This window comes from Scyliorhinus torazame, chromosome 6 (genome assembly GCF_047496885.1).
Source record: "Scyliorhinus torazame isolate Kashiwa2021f chromosome 6, sScyTor2.1, whole genome shotgun sequence".
NCBI lineage: Eukaryota > Metazoa > Chordata > Chondrichthyes > Carcharhiniformes > Scyliorhinidae > Scyliorhinus > Scyliorhinus torazame.
The window spans coordinates 10,059,645-10,081,438 of NC_092712.1; the positions used below are offsets into that span (position 1 = coordinate 10,059,645).

Below are 21,794 nucleotides of genomic sequence, written 5' to 3' on the forward strand. Positions count from 1 at the left end.
TTTGGCTAATGGTAAAGTTCTTGAAAGTGTGGATGAGCAGAGGGATCTAGGTGTCCATGTACATAGATCCCTGAAAGTTGCCACCCAGGTTGATAGGGTTGTGAAGAAGGCCTATGGAGTGTTGGCCTTTATTGGTAGAAGGATTGAGTTCCGGAGTCGGGAGGTCATGTTGCTGCTGTACAGAACTCTGGTACGGCCGCATTTGGAGTATTGCGTAGTTCTGGTCACCGCATTATAGGAAGGACATGGAGGCTTTGGAGCGGGTGCAGAGGAGATTTACCAGGATGTTGCCTGGTATGGAGGGAAAATCTTATGAGGAAAGGCTGATGGACTTGAGGTTGTTTTCGTTGGAGAGAAGAAGGTTAAGAGGAGACTTAATAGAGGCATACAAAATGATCAGGGGGTTGGATAGGGTGGACAGTGAGAGCCTTCTCCCGCGGATGGATATGGCTGGCACGAGGGGACATAACTTTAAACTGAGGGGTAATAGATATAGGACAGAGGTCAGAGGTAGGTTCTTTACGCAAAGAGTAGTGAGGCCGTGGAATGCCCTACCTGCTACAGTAGTGAACTCGCCAACATTGAGGGCATTTAAAAGTTTATTGGATAAACATATGGATGATAATGGCATAGTGTAGGTTAGATGGCTTTTGTTTCGGTGCAACATCGTGGGCCGAAGGGCCTGTACTGCGCTGTATTGTTCTATGTTCTATGTTCTATCAATTCACCCTCTAACCTGCCTTACTCTGGTGAACAATAGACAGTTTTTAATCTCTTGGTATTTGCCCAGTGGCTCAGTGACCTTGGGCTGTGTCGTGCCTGTGACCTGGAGTCAAAGTGAGCAGTAAATGGTGCAGCGAAAGGAAAGAAAATCGTTTATTCTTCAAACAATAACAGCTGTAGATCAAGACACCGGCAATCATTTAAAACGATTTATTCTTCATTCAATAACAGGTCAGGCAGACTGGAAAACAAAATCTTATAATCCTTCTGACCGTCCCTGCTTCAAGCATTTAAAAATAGATCCCTGAGCCCACCTTGACCTTGTGCACACAGGGGGAATCAGGACCCTGAATTATCAGAGATCGGTGACTTCCAGCATTCGGAATATCAGGAGTGGATGTCAAATAGTTCAATCAGGAATTATAAAAATACCCGATTGCAAAGTGGTACTGGCAATTGGGAGGTAGCTCAAAGGTTAAAATCAACCGAGACATGTTGATGTGACACCGAGTTTGAAAATAATATTACCCGTTGCAAACAGACCCAGGCTAAAATTAGCCTCAGATACCCCTTATCACATAAATGTGACAATATGAAACGTAATTGGTCCAACCCACTACAGGAATTCACAGATTCCTCAATAATTTATCAAGTACTTTTGCAGTAAGAAAACCGTTCCCAACATTAAATAACCTGAAATGGTGACTCTGTTTCTCTCTCCACTGATGATCGCAGACCTGTTGGTGTTTGTATGGCGATCTGTTTGGATTTTAGGTTCGCACTATCCACAGTAGTCAGTTTTTGGATGAACTAAAGTCTCTCAGAAACAATTTTCAGGCAATTGGGACAATCCAGGGTGTGAACAGAACACTGGAATAAATATTGACTAGCCCCAATGTGAAAGTTAAACACTTGTCAACACACCCAGCATTAGGTAGAAGAATGAAAGTGTTTGATCACGAAAGGTGCCAGATAGAAGTCAACATTACGGGCGCCTCGATACACAATGAACACGATTAATTCACTGCTCCATTCAGGGAGCAGAGGGACGTCTGACAGCCAATCAGAAACATCCAGCCATACCCCATGGGGAAGCGATCAGGATGTTTACAAGAATGTTGCCAGGGCTGGAAAAGTGTGGCGACGAGGAGAGATCGGATAGGCTGGGGTTGTCTCGTTGGAACAGTGAAAGCTGAGCGTTGATTTAATTGAGGTGTACAAAATGATGAGGGGGAGTGTCATTGGGAGAGTGTCCCTTTAAGAAAGGTTTTTGTCTCATCACATGTCTTCTGATTACAGCTACCTGCTGTTTTGGTAACTTCAAAGATATAGGGCTGGATTCTCCGCCCCTCGACGGCGAAATTTCGTTTGGCGATGGGGCGGAGAATCCGTTTTCATGCTCAAAATCGGGGCCGGTGCAGGCTTCGCAATTCTCCGCCACCCCCCGAAAATCGGCGTACTGCGCCGAGTATCCACTGCCTCAGGTCATTGCCTGAGGCCGGCCAGCAATTCTCTGTCCCTGACCGGCCGAATTCCTGATGGCGTGGACCAACTGTCCGGGATCCTCGTGTGGCGGCTGCGGACTCAGTCCGGGGTCGCCACGTTCGGGGGAGAGCCGACCGGAGGTCGGGGGGGAGGGGGCGGCTATGTGTGCGGGCGGTCCAGGGGGGATGAGCGGCCGATGGGCGGCACTACTTTGCCAGTCCTAGTTCGCGGGCTGAGTCCGCCATGGAGCACGGCGCAGCCTCTGGATTGCTTTATGGGATTTTGGCTTTGAATTGGAACAGTTAAGGGGGAATTCATTAAGGGTTATACATAGATTACTGCAGCTGTGGGGTCTTTGTGTTTGTAATTGATACAAATTTTTGCTGTTTGTTTATACAAAGATGGGGATTTAAATATCCCCTCAGATCGTCCGGGATCGGAACCCGGGACCTCTCACATTTTGTTTTGGGCCAGGGTTTAAAAACTCCAAAAGTATATTATGAAGTTCACCTGACCTACAACCTTTATGTTGAATTTAGCTCGGATGTGCACAAGAACCTTCCCTTTGGGTGAGATTCGTCAGTCCCCCAGACACTTTAACCAAAACAGCTTTATTCTGAGAACATAGTTAACATTTGTATAAACACACAGCAAGAATTTTAATCAATTACAAACAGAGACACCACCCACCTGCAGGAATCTATGTATAACCCTTAATGAATTCCCACTTAACTGTTCCAATTCATAGACAAAAGCAAAAACCCCTTTTCAGGGTCACTGTCTTCTCACTGGAATAAGACTGACTTTCCCTGAGATTCTGACCCCGTCTCACCGGCAGTTTAAACCCTTCCGGAAAGCAAACTATATCTTTTGCTGCCAAAACAGCAGGTAGCGAAAATCGATGGATTTTTCCATGGACCAACACTTAATAGAGAGACAGAACAAAACACTTCTACCTCCCCGAGTCCACAGCAGTCCAAACTGAAAGAGAAACCAAAAAGCAGCTCACGGAGCCACAGCCCAACTCCACCCACACAATGACATCACTGAGGACATCTGGAGTTCGCTGCCCAAGTTGGCGATGGAGGCAGAGGCCGGAAACTCTTTTAAAAAGTTCTGGATCTGCACGGACAGTGCTGTCAGCCACAGGGACGTGGACCGGGTGCAGGAAGGTGGGATTGGAACTCAATGGATAACTGCGAACTCGATGGACAACTGGGAACCAAATAGCGAACTGGGAATCTAATGGACAACTGAGAATCCAATTGAGCAGCATAGCAGCACAGTGGTTAGCACTGTTGCTTCGCAGCTCCAGGGTCCCAGGTTCGACTCCCGGCTTGCGTCACTGTCTGTGCGGAGTCTGCACGTTCTCCCCGTGTGTGCGTGGGTTTCCTCCGGGTGCTCCGGTTTCCTCCCACAGTCCAAAGACGTGCAGGTTAGGTGGATTGGCCATGTAAATTGCCCTTAGTGACCAAAATAGTTAGGTGGGGTCATTGGGACGGGGTGGAGCAGTGCGCTTAAGTAGGGAGCTCTTTCCAAGGGCCGGTGCAGCCTCAATGGGCCAAATTGCCTCCTTCTGCACTGTAAATTCTATGTCTAAAAACTGGGAATCCAATGGAAAAGTGGGAACTCAATGCACAACTGGGAACCTAATGGACAACTCAGAACCCAATGGACAACTGGGAAACTAATGGACAACTGGGAACTCAATGCACAACTGGGAACCTAATGGACAACTGGGAACCTAATGGACAACTGGGAACTCAATGCACAACTGGGAACCTAATGGACAACAGGGAACCTAATGGACAACTGGGAACCTAATGGACAACTGGGAACTCAATGGACAACTGGGAACCCAATGGACAACTGGGAACCCAATGGACAACTGGGAACCTAATGCACAACTGGGAACCTAATGGACAACTGGGAACCCAATGGACAACTGGGAACCCAATGGACAACTGGGAACCCAATGGACAACTGGGAACTCAATGGACAACTGGGAACTCAATGGACAACTGGGAACCCAATGGACAACTGGGAACTCAATGGACAACTGGGAACTCAATGGACAACTGGGAACCTAATGGGCAACTGGGAGCCGAATGGACAACTGGGAACCCAATGGACAACTGGGAACCTAATGGACAACTGGGAACTCAATGGACAACTGGGAACTCAATGGACAACTGGGAACCCAATGGACAACTGGGAACCTAATGGACAACTGGGAACTCAATGGGCAACTGGGAACCTAATGGACAACTGGGAGCCGAATGGACAACTGGGAACCCAATGGACAACTGGGAACTCAATGGACAACTGGGAACCCAATGGACAACAGGGAACCCAATGGACAACTGGGAACCCAATGGACAACTGGGAACCCAATGGACAACTGGGAACCCAATGGACAACTGGGAACCTAATGGACAACTGGGAACTCAATGGACAACTGGGAACTCAATGGACAACTGGGAGCCGAATGGACAACTGGGAACCCAATGGACAACTGGGAGCCGAATGGACAACTGGGAACCCAATGGACAACTGGGAACCTAATGGACAACTGGGAACCCAATGGGCAACTGGGAACCCAATGGACAACTGGGAACCCAATGGACAACTGGGAACTCAATGGACAACTGGGAACTCAATGGACAACTGGGAACCCAATGGACAACTGGGAACCCAATGGACAACTGGGAAACTAATGGACAACTGGGAACCTAATGGACAACTGCGAACCCAATGGACAACTGGGAACCCAATGCACAACTGGGAACCTAATGGACAACTGGGAACCTAATGGACAACTGGGAACTCAATGGACAACTGGGAACCCAATGGACAACTGGGAACTCAATGGACAACTGGGAACCCAATGCACAACTGGGAACCCAATGGACAACTGGGAACCCAATGGACAACTGGGAACCTAATGGACAACTGGGAACCTAATGGACAACTGGGAACTCAATGCACAACTGGGAACCTAATGGACAACTGGGAACTCAATGGACAACTGGGAACCCAATGGACAACTGGGAACCTAATGGACAACTGGGAACTCAATGCACAACTGGGAACTCAATGCACAACTGGGAACCTAATGGACAACTGGGAACTCAATGGACAACTGGGAACCTAATGGACAACTGGGGAACTCAATGGACAACTGGGAAACCAATGGACAACTGGGAACTCAATGGACAACTGGGAACCTAATGGACAACTGGGAACCTAATGGACAACTGGGAATCAATGCACAACTGGGAACCTAATGGACAACTGGGAACTCAATGGACAACTGGGAACCCAATGGACAACTGGGAACCTAATGGACAACTGGGAACTCAATGCACAACTGGGAACCTAATGGACAACTGGGAACTCAATGGACAACTGGGGACCTAATGGACAACTGGGAACTCAATGGACAACTGGGAAACCAATGGACAACTGGGAACTCAATGGACAACTGGGAACCTAATGGACAACTGGGAACCTAATGGACAACTGGGAACCTAATGGACAACTGGGAACTCAATGCACAACTGGGAACCTAATGGACAACTGGGAACTCAATGGACAACTGGGAACCTAATGGACAACTGGGAACCTAATGGACAACTGGGAACTCAATGGACAACTGGGAACCCAATGGACAACTGGGAACCTAATGGACAACTGGGAACTCAATGCACAACTGGGAACTCAATGCACAACTGGGAACCTAATGGACAACTGGGAACTCAATGGACAACTGGGAACCTAATGGACAACTGGGAACTCAATGGACAACTGGGAAACCAATGGACAACTGGGAACTCAATGCACAACTGGGAACCTAATGGACAACTGGGAACTCAATGGACAACTGGGAACCCAATGGACAACTGGGAACCCAATAGACAACTGGGAACTCAATGCACAACTGGGAACTCAATGGACAACTGGGAACTCAATGGACAACTGGGAACCCATTGGACAACTGGGAACTCAATGGACAACTGGGAACTCAATGGACAACTGGGAACCTAATGGGCAACTGGGAGCCGAATGGACAACTGGGAACCCAATGGACAACTGGGAACCCAATGGACAACTGGGAACCTAATGGACAACTGGGAACTCAATGGACAACTGGGAACCTAATGGACAACTGGGAGCCGAATGGACAACTGGGAACCCAATGGACAACTGGGAACTCAATGGACAACTGGGAACCCAATGGACAACAGGGAACCCAATGGACAACTGGGAACCCAATGGACAACTGGGAACCCAATGGACAACTGGGAACCCAATGGACAACTGGGAACCTAATGGACAACTGGGAACTCAATGGACAACTGGGAACTCAATGGACAACTGGGAGCCGAATGGACAACTGGGAACCCAATGGACAACTGGGAGCCGAATGGACAACTGGGAACCCAATGGACAACTGGGAACCTAATGGACAACTGGGAACCCAATGGGCAACTGGGAACCCAATGGACAACTGGGAACCCAATGGACAACTGGGAACTCAATGGACAACTGGGAACTCAATGGACAACTGGGAACCCAATGGACAACTGGGAACCCAATGGACAACTGGGAAACTAATGGACAACTGGGAACCTAATGGACAACTGCGAACCCAATGGACAACTGGGAACCCAATGCACAACTGGGAACCTAATGGACAACTGGGAACCTAATGGACAACTGGGAACTCAATGGACAACTGGGAACCCAATGGACAACTGGGAACTCAATGGACAACTGGGAACCCAATGCACAACTGGGAACCCAATGGACAACTGGGAACCCAATGGACAACTGGGAACCTAATGGACAACTGGGAACCTAATGGACAACTGGGAACTCAATGCACAACTGGGAACCTAATGGACAACTGGGAACTCAATGGACAACTGGGAACCCAATGGACAACTGGGAACCTAATGGACAACTGGGAACTCAATGCACAACTGGGAACTCAATGCACAACTGGGAACCTAATGGACAACTGGGAACTCAATGGACAACTGGGAACCTAATGGACAACTGGGAACTCAATGGACAACTGGGAAACCAATGGACAACTGGGAACTCAATGGACAACTGGGAACCTAATGGACAACTGGGAACCTAATGGACAACTGGGAACCTAATGGACAACTGGGAACTCAATGCACAACTGGGAACCTAATGGACAACTGGGAACTCAATGGACAACTGGGAACCCAATGGACAACTGGGAACCTAATGGACAACTGGGAACTCAATGCACAACTGGGAACCTAATGGACAACTGGGAACTCAATGGACAACTGGGAACCTAATGGACAACTGGGAACTCAATGGACAACTGGGAACCCAATGGACAACTGGGAACCTAATGGACAACTGGGAACTCAATGCACAACTGGGAACTCAATGCACAACTGGGAACCTAATGGACAACTGGGAACTCAATGCACAACTGGGAACCTAATGGACAACTGGGAACTCAATGGACAACTGGGAAACCAATGGACAACTGGGAACTCAATGCACAACTGGGAACTCAATGGACAACTGGGAACCCAATGGACAACTGGGAACCCAATAGACAACTGGGAACTCAATGCACAACTGGGAACTCAATGCACAACTGGGAACCTAATGGACAACTGGGAACCTAATGGACAACTGGGAACTCAATGGACAACTGGGAACCTAATGGACAACTGGGAACTCAATGGACAACTGGGAACCTAATGGACAACTGGGAACCTAATGGACAACTGGGAACTCAATGGACAACTGGGAACCCAATGCACAACTGGGAACCTAATGGACAACTGGGAACCCAATGGACAACTGGGAACCCAATGGACAACTGGGAACCCAATGGACAACTGGGAACCTAATGGACAACTGGGAACTCAATGGACAACTGGGAACTCAATGGACAACTGGGAGCCGAATGGACAACTGGGAACCCAATGGACAACTGGGAGCCGAATGGACAACTGGGAACCCAATGGACAACTGGGAACCTAATGGACAACTGGGAACCCAATGGGCAACTGGGAACCCAATGGACAACTGGGAACCCAATGGACAACTGGGAACTCAATGGACAACTGGGAACTCAATGGACAACTGGGAACCCAATGGACAACTGGGAACCCAATGGACAACTGGGAAACTAATGCACAACTGGGAACCCAATGGAAAACTGGGAACTCCCCGGCTGAGAGACACCTAACTCAGACACCCCCCCCCCTCCCCCCCGTCTGAGAGACACCTAACTCAGTCCCCCCCGCCTGAGAGACACCTAACTCAGAATCCCCCCATCTGAGAGACACCTAACTCAGGCCCCCCCGTCTGAGAGACACCAACTCAGACCCCCCCCCCCCGTCTGAGAGACATCAACTCAGACCCCCCGTCTGAGAGACACCTACCTCAGACCCCCCTGTCTGAGAGACACCTAACTCAGACCCCCCTGTCTGAGAGACACCAACTCAGACCCCCCGTCTGAGAGACACCTAACTCAGACCCCCCTGTCTGAGAGACACCAACTCAGACCCCCCGTCTGAGAGACACCTAACTCAGGTGTTTGTTTGTTACCAAGTGACCTTCTCCCCCCCCCCCCCCCCGCCCCCCCCCCCCCGGCCCCCCCCCCGGCCCGGCCTCACTGTTCTTCCCCCCCATAACCTGCGGACAATGTAATGGTTCCAGGTGTGAGGTTTCTCTTTATTTCCGACAATGATTCCCAGGCACCTGTTTAAACATCAAGAAATCGTTCCCCTCGCGATTGCACTCGATCCCCTAAACTCCCTCGCCCCTCTCCGCCCCCTCAGCGGGGAGAGGCGCTGGATCCTCATGTTTTAAGAGTACTGTTCGACGAAATCCTGGTAGAAAGACTTCAGCTTGTTCAGGAGAATGTTCAGTTTCTCATATTTGGGGAGGATAGTCATTCTGGGAGCAAGAAAAGACAGCAAAATCAGTGACGGAAATCCTTCTGGAGGAGAAAATCCTGCCAACCGCTCAATCCTGATCCTTACCACCCAGCCAAATTTTTAAATGATCATTCTTTAAAAAGAAAAGTACCCCCTTCTGCCAATATCCCCGTTTCACACACCTACCCCTATTCCAGGCCCTCCCCTCTCACACAACTGTGTCCCTCCAATATGACCTTGTCTTGCCTTCTGCTGTCTGAGCCCTAAACTCTGGATTTGTCCTCTGAAACCCCTCCCACACCTCTCTCGTCACCTGTCAGATTTCTCCATCTTTAAGGCATCTTAGGCCGACTCCCCTAACATCTACCAATCACACTTTGTTTTGAAACGTTCCTGTGAGGAAACATGGGCAACCAGTTGTTATTTGCACGTTGTACATGCTTTCCTCCAACGCTACTCTGGTGGTTGTGCCTTCAAGGGCAACACAGCAGAGTAAGGGTCACATGGCCTGTGTGACCAATCAGGACTCAGGGTGTGGAATCACCCCCCCTGGTGAGAGAAGCTCGAAGGGAGACACATTTTGGTAGTCGGTTACAGCCACGAGTCTACTGTAGAATTCTTATTAATAAATACTGACTCTGTTCACTGATAAAGTGCACCTTTATTTATGATTACAAATGTCCTAATCTTGTTCTAACTCTGTTGGATTACTCATTATTGGTGAAAGCACTACTGCCTCCCAACCGTTCAGCATTCTGACTTTGAAATATATCGGCCGTTCCTTCACTGTCGCTGGGGCAACATCCTGGAACTCCCTCCCTAACAGCACTGCGGGTGTACCTACACCACAGGGACCGCAGCGGTTCAAGAAGGCGGCTCACCCCCACCTTCTGAAGGGCAACCAGGGATGGGCAATAAATGCTGGTCTGACCAGCGACGGCCACAGCCCGCTGAATCAAACACTGGAGCCGGAATGCTGAGAGTGGAACTGTCCCTTGTGGAGACGGTTTTCTCATGGACACAAAAGGCAATTTCCTCAACAATGAACAAACTTTAATTGGCCGACTTGATGCCTGCCAAAACATTCCACGTTGCTCCAGGCCCTTCAATAATCTCTTAGACTCCACTCCCTTTGCTATACAAACTAACATATGGGTTACTTCACAATTGTTAGGTGTGCTTGCTGATTAACGTTCGTGATTTCTAGACTGGACACGCAGGTTCATGAATAGCAGCTTTACCTCATCACTAACTTAAACAGCAATTCTGCTTCTTTATTCTTCAAACAAGTAGAGGAACACAGCCCTCCCCACATTCTCCACCAGCTGCCAATCTGATACACAATCACTAGCTCTCAGTCAGTGTCTCCCCCCCAGATTAACCTCCCCCCTGGCATTCAACCAGCAGAAAACAGAGATTTGTTTGTTACTCACAGTCTCTGCATCTGCGTCATTCATACACATCGCAAATATTTAACTCCACAGCAACACTCCATATCATGGGAGGGTCAGAGAGCTGCGCTGTCAGAGGGTCAGTACTGAGGGAGTGCCGCACTGTCAGAGGGTCAGTACTGAGGGAGTGCCGCACTGTCAGAGGGTCAGTACTGAGGGAGTGCCGCACTGTCAGAGGGTCAGTACTGAGGGAGTGCTGCACTGTCAGAGGGTCAGTACAGAGGGAGTGCTGCACTGTCAGAGGGTCAGTACTGAGGGAGTGCCGCACTGTCAGAGGGTCAGTACTGAGGGAGTGCTGCACTGTCAGAGGGTCAGTACTGAGGGAGCGCTGTACTGTCAGAGGGTCAGTACTGAGGGAGTGCTGCACTGTCAGAGGGTCAGTACTGAGGGAGTGCTGCACTGTCAGAGGGTCAGTACTGAGGGAGTGCTGCACTGTCAGAGGGTCAGTACTGAGGGAGTGCTGCACTGTCAGAGGGTCAGTACTGAGGGAGTGCCGCACTGTCAGAGGGTCAGTACTGAGGGAGTGCCGCACTGTCAGAGGATCAGTACTGAGGGAGTACCGCACTGTCAGAGAGTCAGTACTGAGGGAGTGCTGCACTGTCAGAGGGTCAGTACTGAGGGAGTGCCGTACTGTCAGAGTGTCAGTTCTGAGGGAGTGGCGCACTGTCAGAGGGTCAGTACTGAGGAAGTGCTGCACTGTCAGAGGGTCAGTACTGAGGGAGTGCCGCACTGTCAGAGGGTCAGTACTGAGGGAGCGCTGCATTGTCAGAGGGTCAGTACTGAGGGAGCGCTGCATTGTCAGAGGGTCAGTACTGAGGGAGTGCCGCACTGTCAGAGGGTCAGTACTGAGGGAGTGCCGCACTGTCAGAGGGTCAGTACTGAGGGAGTGCCGCACTGTCAGAGGGTCAGTACTGAGGGAGTGCCGCACTGTCAGAGGGTCAGTACTGAGGGAGTGCTGCACTGTCAGAGGGTCAGTACTGAGGGAGTGCTGCACTGTCAGAGGTTCGGTACTGAGGGAGTGCCGCACTGTCAGAGGGTCAGTACTGAGGGAGCGCTGCATTGTCAGAGGGTCAGTACTGAGGGAGCGCTGCATTGTCAGAGGGTCAGTACTGAGGGAGTGCTGCACTGTCAGAGGGTCAGTACTGAGGGAGCGCTGCATTGTCAGAGGGAAAGTACTGAAGGAGCGCTGCATTGTCAGAGGGTCAGTACTGAGGGAGTGCCGCACTGTCAGAGGGTCAGTACTGAGGGAGTGCCGCACTGTCAGAGGGTCAGTACTGAGGGAGTGCTGCACTGTCAGAGGGTCAGTACTGAGGGAGTGCAGCACTGTCAGAGGGTCAGTACTGAGGGAGTGCCGCACTGTCAGAGGGTCAGTACTGAGGCAGTGCTGCACTGTCAGAGTGTTAGTACTGAGGGAGCGCTGCATTGTCAGAGGGTCAGGTCTGAGGGAGTGCAGCACTGTCAGAGGGTCAGTACTGAGGGAGTGCTGCACTGTCAGAGGGTCAGTACTGAGGGAGTGCCGCACTGTCAGAGGGTCAGTACTGAGGGAGTGCCGCACTGTCAGAGGGTTCGTACTGAGGGAGTGCAGTCCTGTCAGAGGGTCAGTACTGAGGGAGTGCAGCACTGTCAGAGGGTCAGTACTGAGGTAGTGCCGCACTGTCAGAGGGTCAGTACTGAGGGAGTGCAGCACTGTCAGAGGGTCAGTACTGAGGTAGTGCTGCACTGCCAGAGGGTCAGTACTGAGGGAGTGCCGCACTGTCAGAGGGTCGGTGTTGAGGGAGTGCGAAACTGTCAGAGGGTCAGTACTGAGGGAGCGCCGCACTGTCAGAGGGTCAGTACTGAGGGAATGCCGCACTGTCAGAGGGTCAGTACTGAGGGAGTGCAGCACTGTCAGAGGGTCAGTACTGAGGGAGTGCTGCACTGTCAGAGGGTCAGCACTGAGGGAGTGCCGCACTGTCAGAGAGTCAGTACTGAGGGAGTGCAGCACTGTCAGAGGGTCAGTACTGAGGGAGTGCAGCACTGTCAGAGGGTGAGTACTGAGGGAGTGCTGCACTGTCAGAGGGTCAGTACTGAGGGAGTGCCGCACTGTCAGAGGGTCGGTGCTGAGGGAGTGCGACACTGTCAGAGGGTCAGTACTGAGGGAGCGCCGCACTGTCAGAGGGTCAGTACTGAGGGAATGCCGCACTGTTAGAGGGTCAGTACTGAGGGAGTGCTGCACTGTCAGAGGGTCAGTACTGAGGGAGTGCTGCACCATCAGAGAGTCAGTGCTGAGGAAGTGCTGCACTGTCAGAGGGTCAGTACTGAGGGAGTGCTGCACTGTCAGAGGGTCAGTACTGAGGGAGTGCTGCACTGTCAGTGGGTCAGTACTGAGGGAGTGCTGCACTGTCAGAGGGTCGGTACTGAGGGAGTGCTGCACTGTCAGAGAGTCAGTACTGAGGGAGTGCCGCACTGTCAGAGAGTCAGTACTGAGGGAGTGCAGTGCTGTCAGAGGGTCAGTACTGAGGGAGTGCCGCACTTTCAGAGAGTCAGTACTGAGGGAGTGCAGTACTGTCAGAGGGTCAGTACTGAGGGAGTGCAGCACTGTCAGAGAGTCAGTACTGAGGGAGTGCCGCACTGTCAGAGAGTCAGTACTGAGGGAGTGCCGCACTGTCAGAGGGTCAATACTGAGGGAGTGCTGCACTGTCAGAGGGTCAGTACTGAGGGAGTGCCGCACTTTCAGAGGGTCAGTACTGAGGGAGTGTAGCACTGTCAGAGGGTCAGTACTGAGGGAGTGCTGCACTGTCAGTGGGTCAGTACTGAGGGAGTGCTGCACTGTCAGAGAGTCAGTACTGAGGGAGTGCCGCACTGTCAGAGAGTCAGTACTGAGGGAGTGCAGCACTGTCAGAGGGTCAGTACTGAGGCAGTGCTGCACTGTCAGAGGGTCAGTACTGAGGGAGTGCCGCACTGTCAGAGGGTCAGTACTGGGGGAGTGCCGCACTGTCAGAGGGTCAGTGCTGAGGGAGTGCTGCACTGTCAGAGGGTCAACTGAGGGAGCGCCGCACTGTCAGAGGGTCAGTACTGAGGGAGTGCTGCACTGTCAGAGGGTCAGTGCTGAGGGAGTGCTGCACTGTCAGAGGGTCAGTACTGAGGGAGTGCTGCACTGTCAGAGGGTCATTACTGAGGGAGTGCTGCACCGTCAGAGGGTCAGTACTGAGGGAGTGCTGCACAGTCAGAGAGTCTGTACTGAGGGAGTGCTGCACTGTCAGAGGGTCAGTACTGAGGGAGTGCTGCACTGTCAGAGGGTCAGTACTGAGGGAGCGCTGCACTGTCAGAGGGTCAGTACTGAGGGAGTGCTGCACTGTCAGAGGGTCAGTACTGAGGGAGTGCCGCACTGTCAGAGGGTCGGTGCTGAGGGAGTGCCGCATTGTCAGAGGGTCAGTACTGAGGGAGTGCCTCACTGTCAGAGGGCCAGTACTGAGGGAGTGCTGCACTGTCAGAGGGTCAGTACTGAGGGAGTGCTGCACTGTCAGAGGGTCAGTACTGAGGGAGTGCCGCACTGTCAGAGAGTCAGCACTGAGGGAGTGCTGCACTGTCAGAGGGTCAGTACTGAGGGAATGCCGCACTGTCAGAGGGTCAGTACTGAGGGAGTGCTGCACTGTCAGAGGGTCAGTACTGAGGGAGTGCCGCACTGTCAGAGGGTCGCTGCTGAGGGAGTGCCGCATTGTCAGAGGGTCAGTACTGAGGGAGTGCCTCACTGTCAGAGGGCCAGTACTGAGGGAGTGCTGCACTGTCAGAGGGTCAGTACTGAGGGTGTGCCGCACTGTCAGAGGGTCAGTACTGAGGGAGTGCCGCACTATCAGAGGGTCAGTACTGAGGGAGTGCTGCACTGTCAGAGGGTCGGTGCTGAGGGAGTGCCGCACTGCCAGAGGGTCGGTGCTAAGGGAGTGCCGCATTGTCAGAGGGTCAGTACTGAGGGAGTGCCGCATTGTCAGAGGGTCAGTACTGAGGGAGTGCCGCATTGTCAGAGGGTCAGTACTGAGGGAGTGCTGCACTCTCAGAGGGTCAGTACTGAGGGAGTGCCGCATTGTCAGAGGGTCAGTACTGAGGGAGTGCCGCACTGTCAGAGGGTCAGTACTGAGGAGTGCCGCACTGTCAGAGGGTCAGTACTGAGGGAGTGCTGCCCACTCGGATGGTCGGTGCTGAGGGAGTGCCGCACTGTCAGAGGGTCAGGACTGAGAGACTGACGTACTGTCAGAGTGTCAGTACTGAGGGAGTGCTGCACTGTCAGAGGGTCAGTGCTGAGGGATTGCTGCACTGTCAGAGGGTCAGTACTGAGGGAGTACCGCACTGTCAGAGGGTCAGTACTGAGGGAGTGCTGCACTGTCAGAGGGTTAGTACTGAGGGAGTGCTGCACTGTCAGAGGGTCAGTACTGAGGGAGTGCCGCACTGTCAGAGGGTCAGTACTGAGGGAGTGCTGCACTGTCAGAGGGTCAGTACTGAGGGAGTGCTGCACTGTCAGAGGGTCAGTACTGAGGGAGTGCTGCACTGTCAGAGGGTCAGTATTGAGGGAGTGCCGCACTGTCAGAGGGTCAGTACTGAGGGAGTGCTGCACTGTCAGAGGGTCAGTACTGAGGGAGTGCCGCACTGTCAGAGGGTCAGTACTGAGGGAGTGCCGCACTGTCAGAGGGTCTGGACTGAGGGAGTGCCGCACTGTCAGAGGGTCAGTACTGAGGGATTGCTGCACTGTCAGAGGGTCAGTACTGAGGGAGTGCAGCACTGTCAGAGGGTCAGTACTGAGGGAGTGCTGCACTGTCAGAGGATCAGTACTGAGGGAGTGCCGCACTGTCGGAGGGTCAGTACTGAGGGAGTGCTGCACTGTCAGAGTGTCAGTACTGAGGGAGTGCAGCACTGTCAGAGGGTCAGTACTGAGGAGTGCCGCACTGTCAGAGGGTCAGTACTGAGGGAGTGCTGCCCACTCGGATGGTCGGTGCTGAGGGAGTGCCGCACTGTCAGAGGGTCAGGACTGAGAGACTGACGTACTGTCAGAGTGTCAGTACTGAGGGAGTGCTGCACTGTCAGAGGGTCAGTGCTGAGGGATTGCTGCACTGTCAGAGGGTCAGTACTGAGGGAGTACCGCACTGTCAGAGGGTCAGTACTGAGGGAGTGCTGCACTGTCAGAGGGTTAGTACTGAGGGAGTGCTGCACTGTCAGAGGGTCAGTACTGAGGGAGTGCCGCACTGTCAGAGGGTCAGTACTGAGGGAGTGCTGCACTGTCAGAGGGTCAGTACTGAGGGAGTGCTGCACTGTCAGAGGGTCAGTACTGAGGGAGTGCTGCACTGTCAGAGGGTCAGTATTGAGGGAGTGCCGCACTGTCAGAGGGTCAGTACTGAGGGAGTGCTGCACTGTCAGAGGGTCAGTACTGAGGGAGTGCCGCACTGTCAGAGGGTCAGTACTGAGGGAGTGCCGCACTGTCAGAGGGTCTGGACTGAGGGAGTGCCGCACTGTCAGAGGGTCAGTACTGAGGGATTGCTGCACTGTCAGAGGGTCAGTACTGAGGGAGTGCAGCACTGTCAGAGGGTCAGTACTGAGGGAGTGCTGCACTGTCAGAGGATCAGTACTGAGGGAGTGCCGCACTGTCGGAGGGTCAGTACTGAGGGAGTGCTGCACTGTCAGAGTGTCAGTACTGAGGGAGTGCTGCACTGTCAGAGGGTCAGTACTGAGGGAGTGCAGCACTGTCAGAGGGTCAGTACTGAGGGAGTGCTGCACTGTCAGTGGGTCAGTACTGAGGGAGTGCTGCACTGACAGAGAGTCAGTACTGAGCGAGTGCCGCACTGTCAGAGAGTCAGTACTGAGGGAGTGCTGCACGGTCAGAGGGTCAGTCCTGAGGGAGTGCTGCACTTTCAGAGGGTCAGTACTGAGGGAGTGCTACACTGTCAGATGGTCAGTGCTGAGGGAGTGCTGCACTGTCAGAGGGTCAGTACTGAGGGAGTGCTGCACTGTCAGAGGGTCAGTACTGAGGGAGTGCCGCACTGTCAGAGTGTCAGTACTGAGGAAGTGCTGCACTGTCAGAGGTTCAGTGCTGAGGGAGTGCTGCACTGTCAGAGGGTCAGTACTGAGGGAGTGCCGCACTGTCAGAGGGTCAGTACTGAGGGAGTTCCATACTGTCAGAGGGTCGGTACTGAGGGAGTGCTGCACTGTCAGAGGGTCAGTACTGAGGGAGTGCCGCACTGTCAGAGGGTCGGTACTGAGGGAGTGCCGCACAGTCGGAGGGTCAGTACTGAGGGAGTGCTGCACTGTCAGAGGGTCAGTACTGAGGGAGTGCTGCACTGTCAGAGGGTCAGTACTGAGGGAGTGCTGCACTGTCAGAGGGTCAGTACTGAGGGTATGCTGCACTGTCAGTGGGTCAGTACTGAGGGAGTGCCGCACCGTCAGAGGGTCAGTACTGAGGGTATGCTGCACTGTCAGAGGGTCAGTACTGAGGGAGTGCCGCACTGTCAGAGGGTCAGTACTGAGGGAGTGCTGCACTGTCAGAGGATCAGTACTGAGGGAGTGCCGCACTGTCGGAGGGTCAGTACTGAGGGAGTGCTGCACTGTCAGAGTGTCAGTACTGAGGGAGTGCTGCACTGTCAGAGGGTCAGTACTGAGGGTATGCTGCACTGTCAGAGGGTCAGTACTGAGGGAGTGCCGCACTGTCAGAGGGTCAGTACTGAGGGAGTGCTGCACTGTCAGAGGATCAGTACTGAGGGAGTGCCGCACTGTCGGAGGGTCAGTACTGAGGGAGTGCTGCACTGTCAGAGTGTCAGTACTGAGGGAGTGCTGCACTGTCAGAGGGTCAGTACTGAGGGAGTGCAGCACTGTCAGAGGGTCAGTACTGAGGGAGTGCCGCACTGTCAGAGGGTCAGTACTGAGGGAGTGCCGCACTATCAGAGGGTCAGTACTGAGGGAGTGCTGCACTGTCAGAGGGTCGGTGCTGAGGGAGTGCCGCACTGCCAGAGGGTCGGTGCTGAGGGAATGCCGCATTGTCAGAGGGTCAGTACTGAGGGAGTGCCGCATTGTCAGAGGGTCAGTACTGAGGGAGTGCCGCATTGTCAGAGGGTCAGTACTGAGGGAGTGCTGCACTCTCAGAAGGTCAGTACTGAGGGAGTGCCGCATTGTCAGAGGGTCAGTACTGAGGGAGTGCCGCACTGTCAGAGGGTCAGTACTGAGGGAGTGCCGCACTGTCAGAGGGTCAGTACTGAGGGAGTGCTGCCCACTCGGATGGTCGGTGCTGAGGGAGTGCCGCACTGTCAGAGGGTCAGGACTGAGAGACTGACGTACTGTCAGAGTGTCAGTACTGAGGGAGTGCTGCATTGTCAGAGGGTCAGTGCTGAGGGATTGCTGCACTGTCAGAGGGTCAGTACTGAGGGAGTACCGCACTGTCAGAGGGTCAGTACTGAGGGAGTGCTGCACTGTCAGAGGGTTAGTACTGAGGGAGTGCTGCACTGTCAGAGGGTCAGTACTGAGGGAGTGCCGCACTGTCAGAGGGTCAGTACTGAGGGAGTGCTGCACTGTCAGAGGGTCAGTACTGAGGGAGTGCTGCACTGTGAGAGGGTCAGTACTGAGGGAGTGATGCACTGTCAGAGGGTCAGTATTGAGGGAGTGCCGCACTGTCAGAGGGTCAGTACTGAGGGAGTGCTGCACTGTCAGAGGGTCAGTACTGAGGGAGTGCCGCACTGTCAGAGGGTCAGTACTGAGGGAGTGCTGCACTGTCAGAGGGTCAGTACTGAGGGAGTGCCGCACTGTCAGAGGGTCAGTACTGAGGGAGCGCCGCACTGTCAGAGGGTCAGTACTGAGGGAGTGCTGCACTGTCAGAGGTTGAGTATTGAGTGAGTGCCGCACCGTCAGAGGCTCAGTACTGAGGGAGCGCTGCACTGTCAGAGGGTCTGGACTGAGGGAGTGCCGCACTGTCAGAGGGTCAGTGCTGAGGGATTGCTGCACTGTCAGAGGGTCAGTACTGAGGGAGTGCAGCACTGTCAGAGGGTCAGTACTGAGGGAGTGCTGCACTGTCAGAGGGTCAGTACTGAGGGAGTGCTGCACTGTCAGAGGGTCAGTACTGAGGGAGTGCAGCACTGTCAGAGGGTCAGTACTGAGGGAGTGCTGCACTGTCAGTGGGTCAGTACTGAGGGAGTGCAGCACTGTCAGAGGGTCAGTACTGATGGAGTGCTGCACTGACAGAGAGTCAGTACTGAGCGAGTGCCGCACTGTCAGAGAGTCAGTACTGAGGGAGTGCAGCACTGTCAGAGGGTCAGTACTGAGGGAGTGCAGCACTGTCAGAGGGTCAGTACTGAGGGAGTGCTGCACTGTCAGAGAGTCAGTACTGAGGGAGTGCCGCACTGTCAGAGAGTCAGTACTGAGGGAGTGCTGCACGGTCAGAGGGTCAGACCTGAGGGAGTGCTGCACTTTCAGAGGGTCAGTACTGAGGGAGTGCTGCACTGTCAGATGTTCAGTGCTGAGGGATTGCTGCACTGTCAGAGGGTCAGTACTGAGGGAGTGCTGCACTGTCAGAGGGTCAGTACTGAGGGAGTGCCGCACTGTCAGAGGGTCGGTACTGAGGGAGTGCCGCACTGTCAGAGGGTCAGTACTGAGGGAGTGCTGCCCACTCGGAGGGTCGGTGCTGAGGGAGTGCCGCACTGTCAGAGGGTCAGGACTGAGAGACTGTCGTACTGTCAGAGTGTCAGTACTGTGGGAGTGCTGCACTGTCAGAGGGTCGGTGCTGAGGGAGTGCTGCACTGTCAGAGGGTCAGTACTGAGGGAGTGCCGCACTGTCAGAGGGTCAGTACTGAGGGAGTACTGCACTGTCCGAGGGTCAGTACTGAGGGAGTGCCGCACTGTCAGAGGGTCAGTACTGAGGGAGTGCCGCACTGTCAGAGGGTCAGTACTGAGGGAGCGCTGCACTGTCAGAGGGTCAGTACTGAGGGAGTGCTGCACTGTCAGAGGGTCAGTACTGAGGGATTGCCGCACTGTCAGAGGGTCAGGACTGAGAGACTGTCGTACTGTCAGAGGGTCAGTACTGAGGGAGTGCTGCACTGTCAGAGGGTCAGGACTGAGAGACTGTCGTACTGTCAGAGTGTCAGTACTGTGGGAGTGCTGCACTGTCAGAGGGTCGGTGCTGAGGGAGTGCTGCACTGTCAGAGGGTCAGTACTGAGGGAGTGCCGCACTGTCAGAGGGTCAGTACTGAGGGAGTACTGCACTGTCCGAGGGTCAGTACTGAGGGAGTGCCGCACTGTCAGAGGGTCAGTACTGAGGGAGTGCCGCACTGTCAGAGGGTCAGTACTGAGGGAGCGCTGCACTGTCAGAGGGTCAGTACTGAGGGAGTGCTGCACTGTCAGAGGGTCAGTACTGAGGGAGTGCCGCACTGTCAGAGGGTCAGGACTGAGAGACTGTCGTACTGTCAGAGGGTCAGTACTGAGGGAGTGCTGCACTGTCAGAGGGTCAGTACTGAGGGAGTGCCGCACTGTCAGAGGGTCAGTACTGAGGGAGTGCTGCACTGTCAGAGGGTCAGTACTGAGGGAGTGCCGCACTGTCAGAGGGTCAGGACTGAGAGACTGACGTACTGTCAGAGTGTCAGTACTGAGGGAGTGCTGCACTGTCAGAGGGTCGGTGCTGAGGGATTGCTGCACTGTCAGAGGGTCAGTACTGAGGGAGTACCGCACTGTCAGAGGGTCAGTACTGAGGGAGTGCTGCACTGTCAGAGGGTTAGTACTGAGGGAGTGCTGCACTGTCAGAGGGTCAGTATTGAGGGAGTGCCGCACTGTCAGAGGGTCAGTACTGAGGGAGTGCTGCACTGTCAGAGGGTCAGTACTGAGGGAGTGCCGCACTGTCAGAGGGTCTGTACTGAGGGAGTGCTGCACTGTCAGAGGGTCAGTACTGAGGGAGTGCCGCACTGTCAGAGGGTCAGTACTGAGGGAGTGCTGCACTGTCAAAGGGTCAGTACTGAGGGAGCGCCGCACTGTCAGAGGGTCAGTACTGAGGGAGTGCTGCACTGTCAGAGGGTCAGTATTGAAGGAGTGCCGCACTGTCAGAGGGTCAGTACTGAGGGAGTGCTGCACTGTCAGAGGGTCAGTACTGAGGGAGTGCCGCACTGTCAGAGGGTCAGTACTGAGGGAGTGCCGCACTGTCAGAGGGTCAGTACTGAGGGAGTGCTGCACTGTCAGAGGGTCAGTACTGAGGGAGTGCTGCACTGTCAGAGGGTCAGTACTGAGGGAGTGCCGCACTGTCAGCGGGTCAGTACTGAGGGAGTGCTGCACTGTCAGAGGGTCAGTACTGAGGGAGTGCCGCACTGTCAGAGGGTCAGTACTGAGGGAGTGCTGCACTGTCAGAGGGTCAGTACTGAGGGAGTGCCGCACTGTCAGAGGGTCAGTACTGAGGGAGTGCTGCACTGTCAAAGGGTCAGTACTGAGGGAGCGCCGCACTGTCAGAGGGTCAGTATTGAAGGAGTGCCGCACTGTCAGAGGGTCAGTACTGAGGGAGTGCTGCACTGTCAGAGGGTCAGTACTGAGGGAGTGCCGCACTGTCAGAGGGTCAGTACTGAGGGAGTGCCGCACTGTCAGAGGGTCAGTACTGAGGGAGTGCTGCACTGTCAGAGGGTCAGTACTGAGGGAGTGCTGCACTGTCAGAGGGTCAGTACTGAGGGAGTGCCACACTGTCAGCGGGTCAGTACTGAGGGAGTGCTGCACTGTCAGCGGGTCAGTACTGAGTGAGTGCTGCACTGCCAGAGGGTAAGCACTGAGGCAGTGCTGCACAGTCAGAGGGTCAGTATTGAGGGTGTGCCGCACTGTCAGAGGGTCAGTACTGAGGGAGTGCTGCACTGTCAGAGGGTCAGTACTGAGGGAGTGCTGCACTGTCAGAGGGTCAGTACTGAGGGAGTGCTGCACTGTCAGAGGGTCAGTACTGAGGGAGTGCTGCACTGTCAGAGGGTCAGTACTGAGGGAGTGCCGCACTGTCAGTGGGTCGGTGCTGAGGGAGTGCTGCACTGTCAGAGGGTCAGTACTGAGGGAGTGCTGCACTGTCAGAGGGTCAGTACTGAGGGAGTGCTGCACTGTCAGTGGGTCGGTGCTGAGGGAGTGCTGCACTGTCAGAGGGTCAGTACTGAGGGAGTGCTGCACTGTCAGTGGGTCGGTGCTGAGGGAGTGCTGCACTGTCAGTGGGTCGGTGCTGAGGGAGTGCCGCACTGTC

General features: G+C 53.8%; 1 protein-coding gene and 1 long non-coding RNA gene across 25 annotated transcripts in view; both read right to left on the minus strand.

Annotated features, from left to right (window-relative positions):
• Positions 1 to 863: 863 nt before the first annotated feature.
• LOC140424667 (uncharacterized) lies at positions 864 to 8,427 on the minus strand. Of its 20 annotated transcripts, none has more exons than XR_011947662.1 (6): positions 7,696 to 8,427; positions 7,506 to 7,600; positions 6,537 to 7,467; positions 5,587 to 6,365; positions 5,492 to 5,548; positions 864 to 5,358 (listed from the first exon to the last, which is right to left on the minus strand). It is a non-coding gene; the product is annotated as an uncharacterized lncRNA (long non-coding RNA). The 20 variants fall into 20 exon arrangements; XR_011947667.1 differs by having other exon boundaries at positions 6,537 to 7,163; positions 7,221 to 7,600; XR_011947670.1 differs by having other exon boundaries at positions 6,537 to 7,068; positions 7,145 to 7,600.
• Positions 8,428 to 8,925: 498 nt separating this feature from the next.
• Positions 8,926 to 21,794, minus strand: part of LOC140424668 (alanine aminotransferase 2-like) — a 195,852-nt gene continuing 182,983 nt past the window's right edge. For all 5 annotated transcript variants that reach the window (XM_072507929.1, XM_072507928.1, XM_072507930.1 and 2 more), the window contains one exon: positions 8,926 to 9,171. In XM_072507929.1, coding sequence (XP_072364030.1) covers positions 9,081 to 9,171 — 91 coding nt within the window. In that variant the 3' untranslated portion in view covers positions 8,926 to 9,080. The remainder of the gene's footprint in view (positions 9,172 to 21,794) is intronic.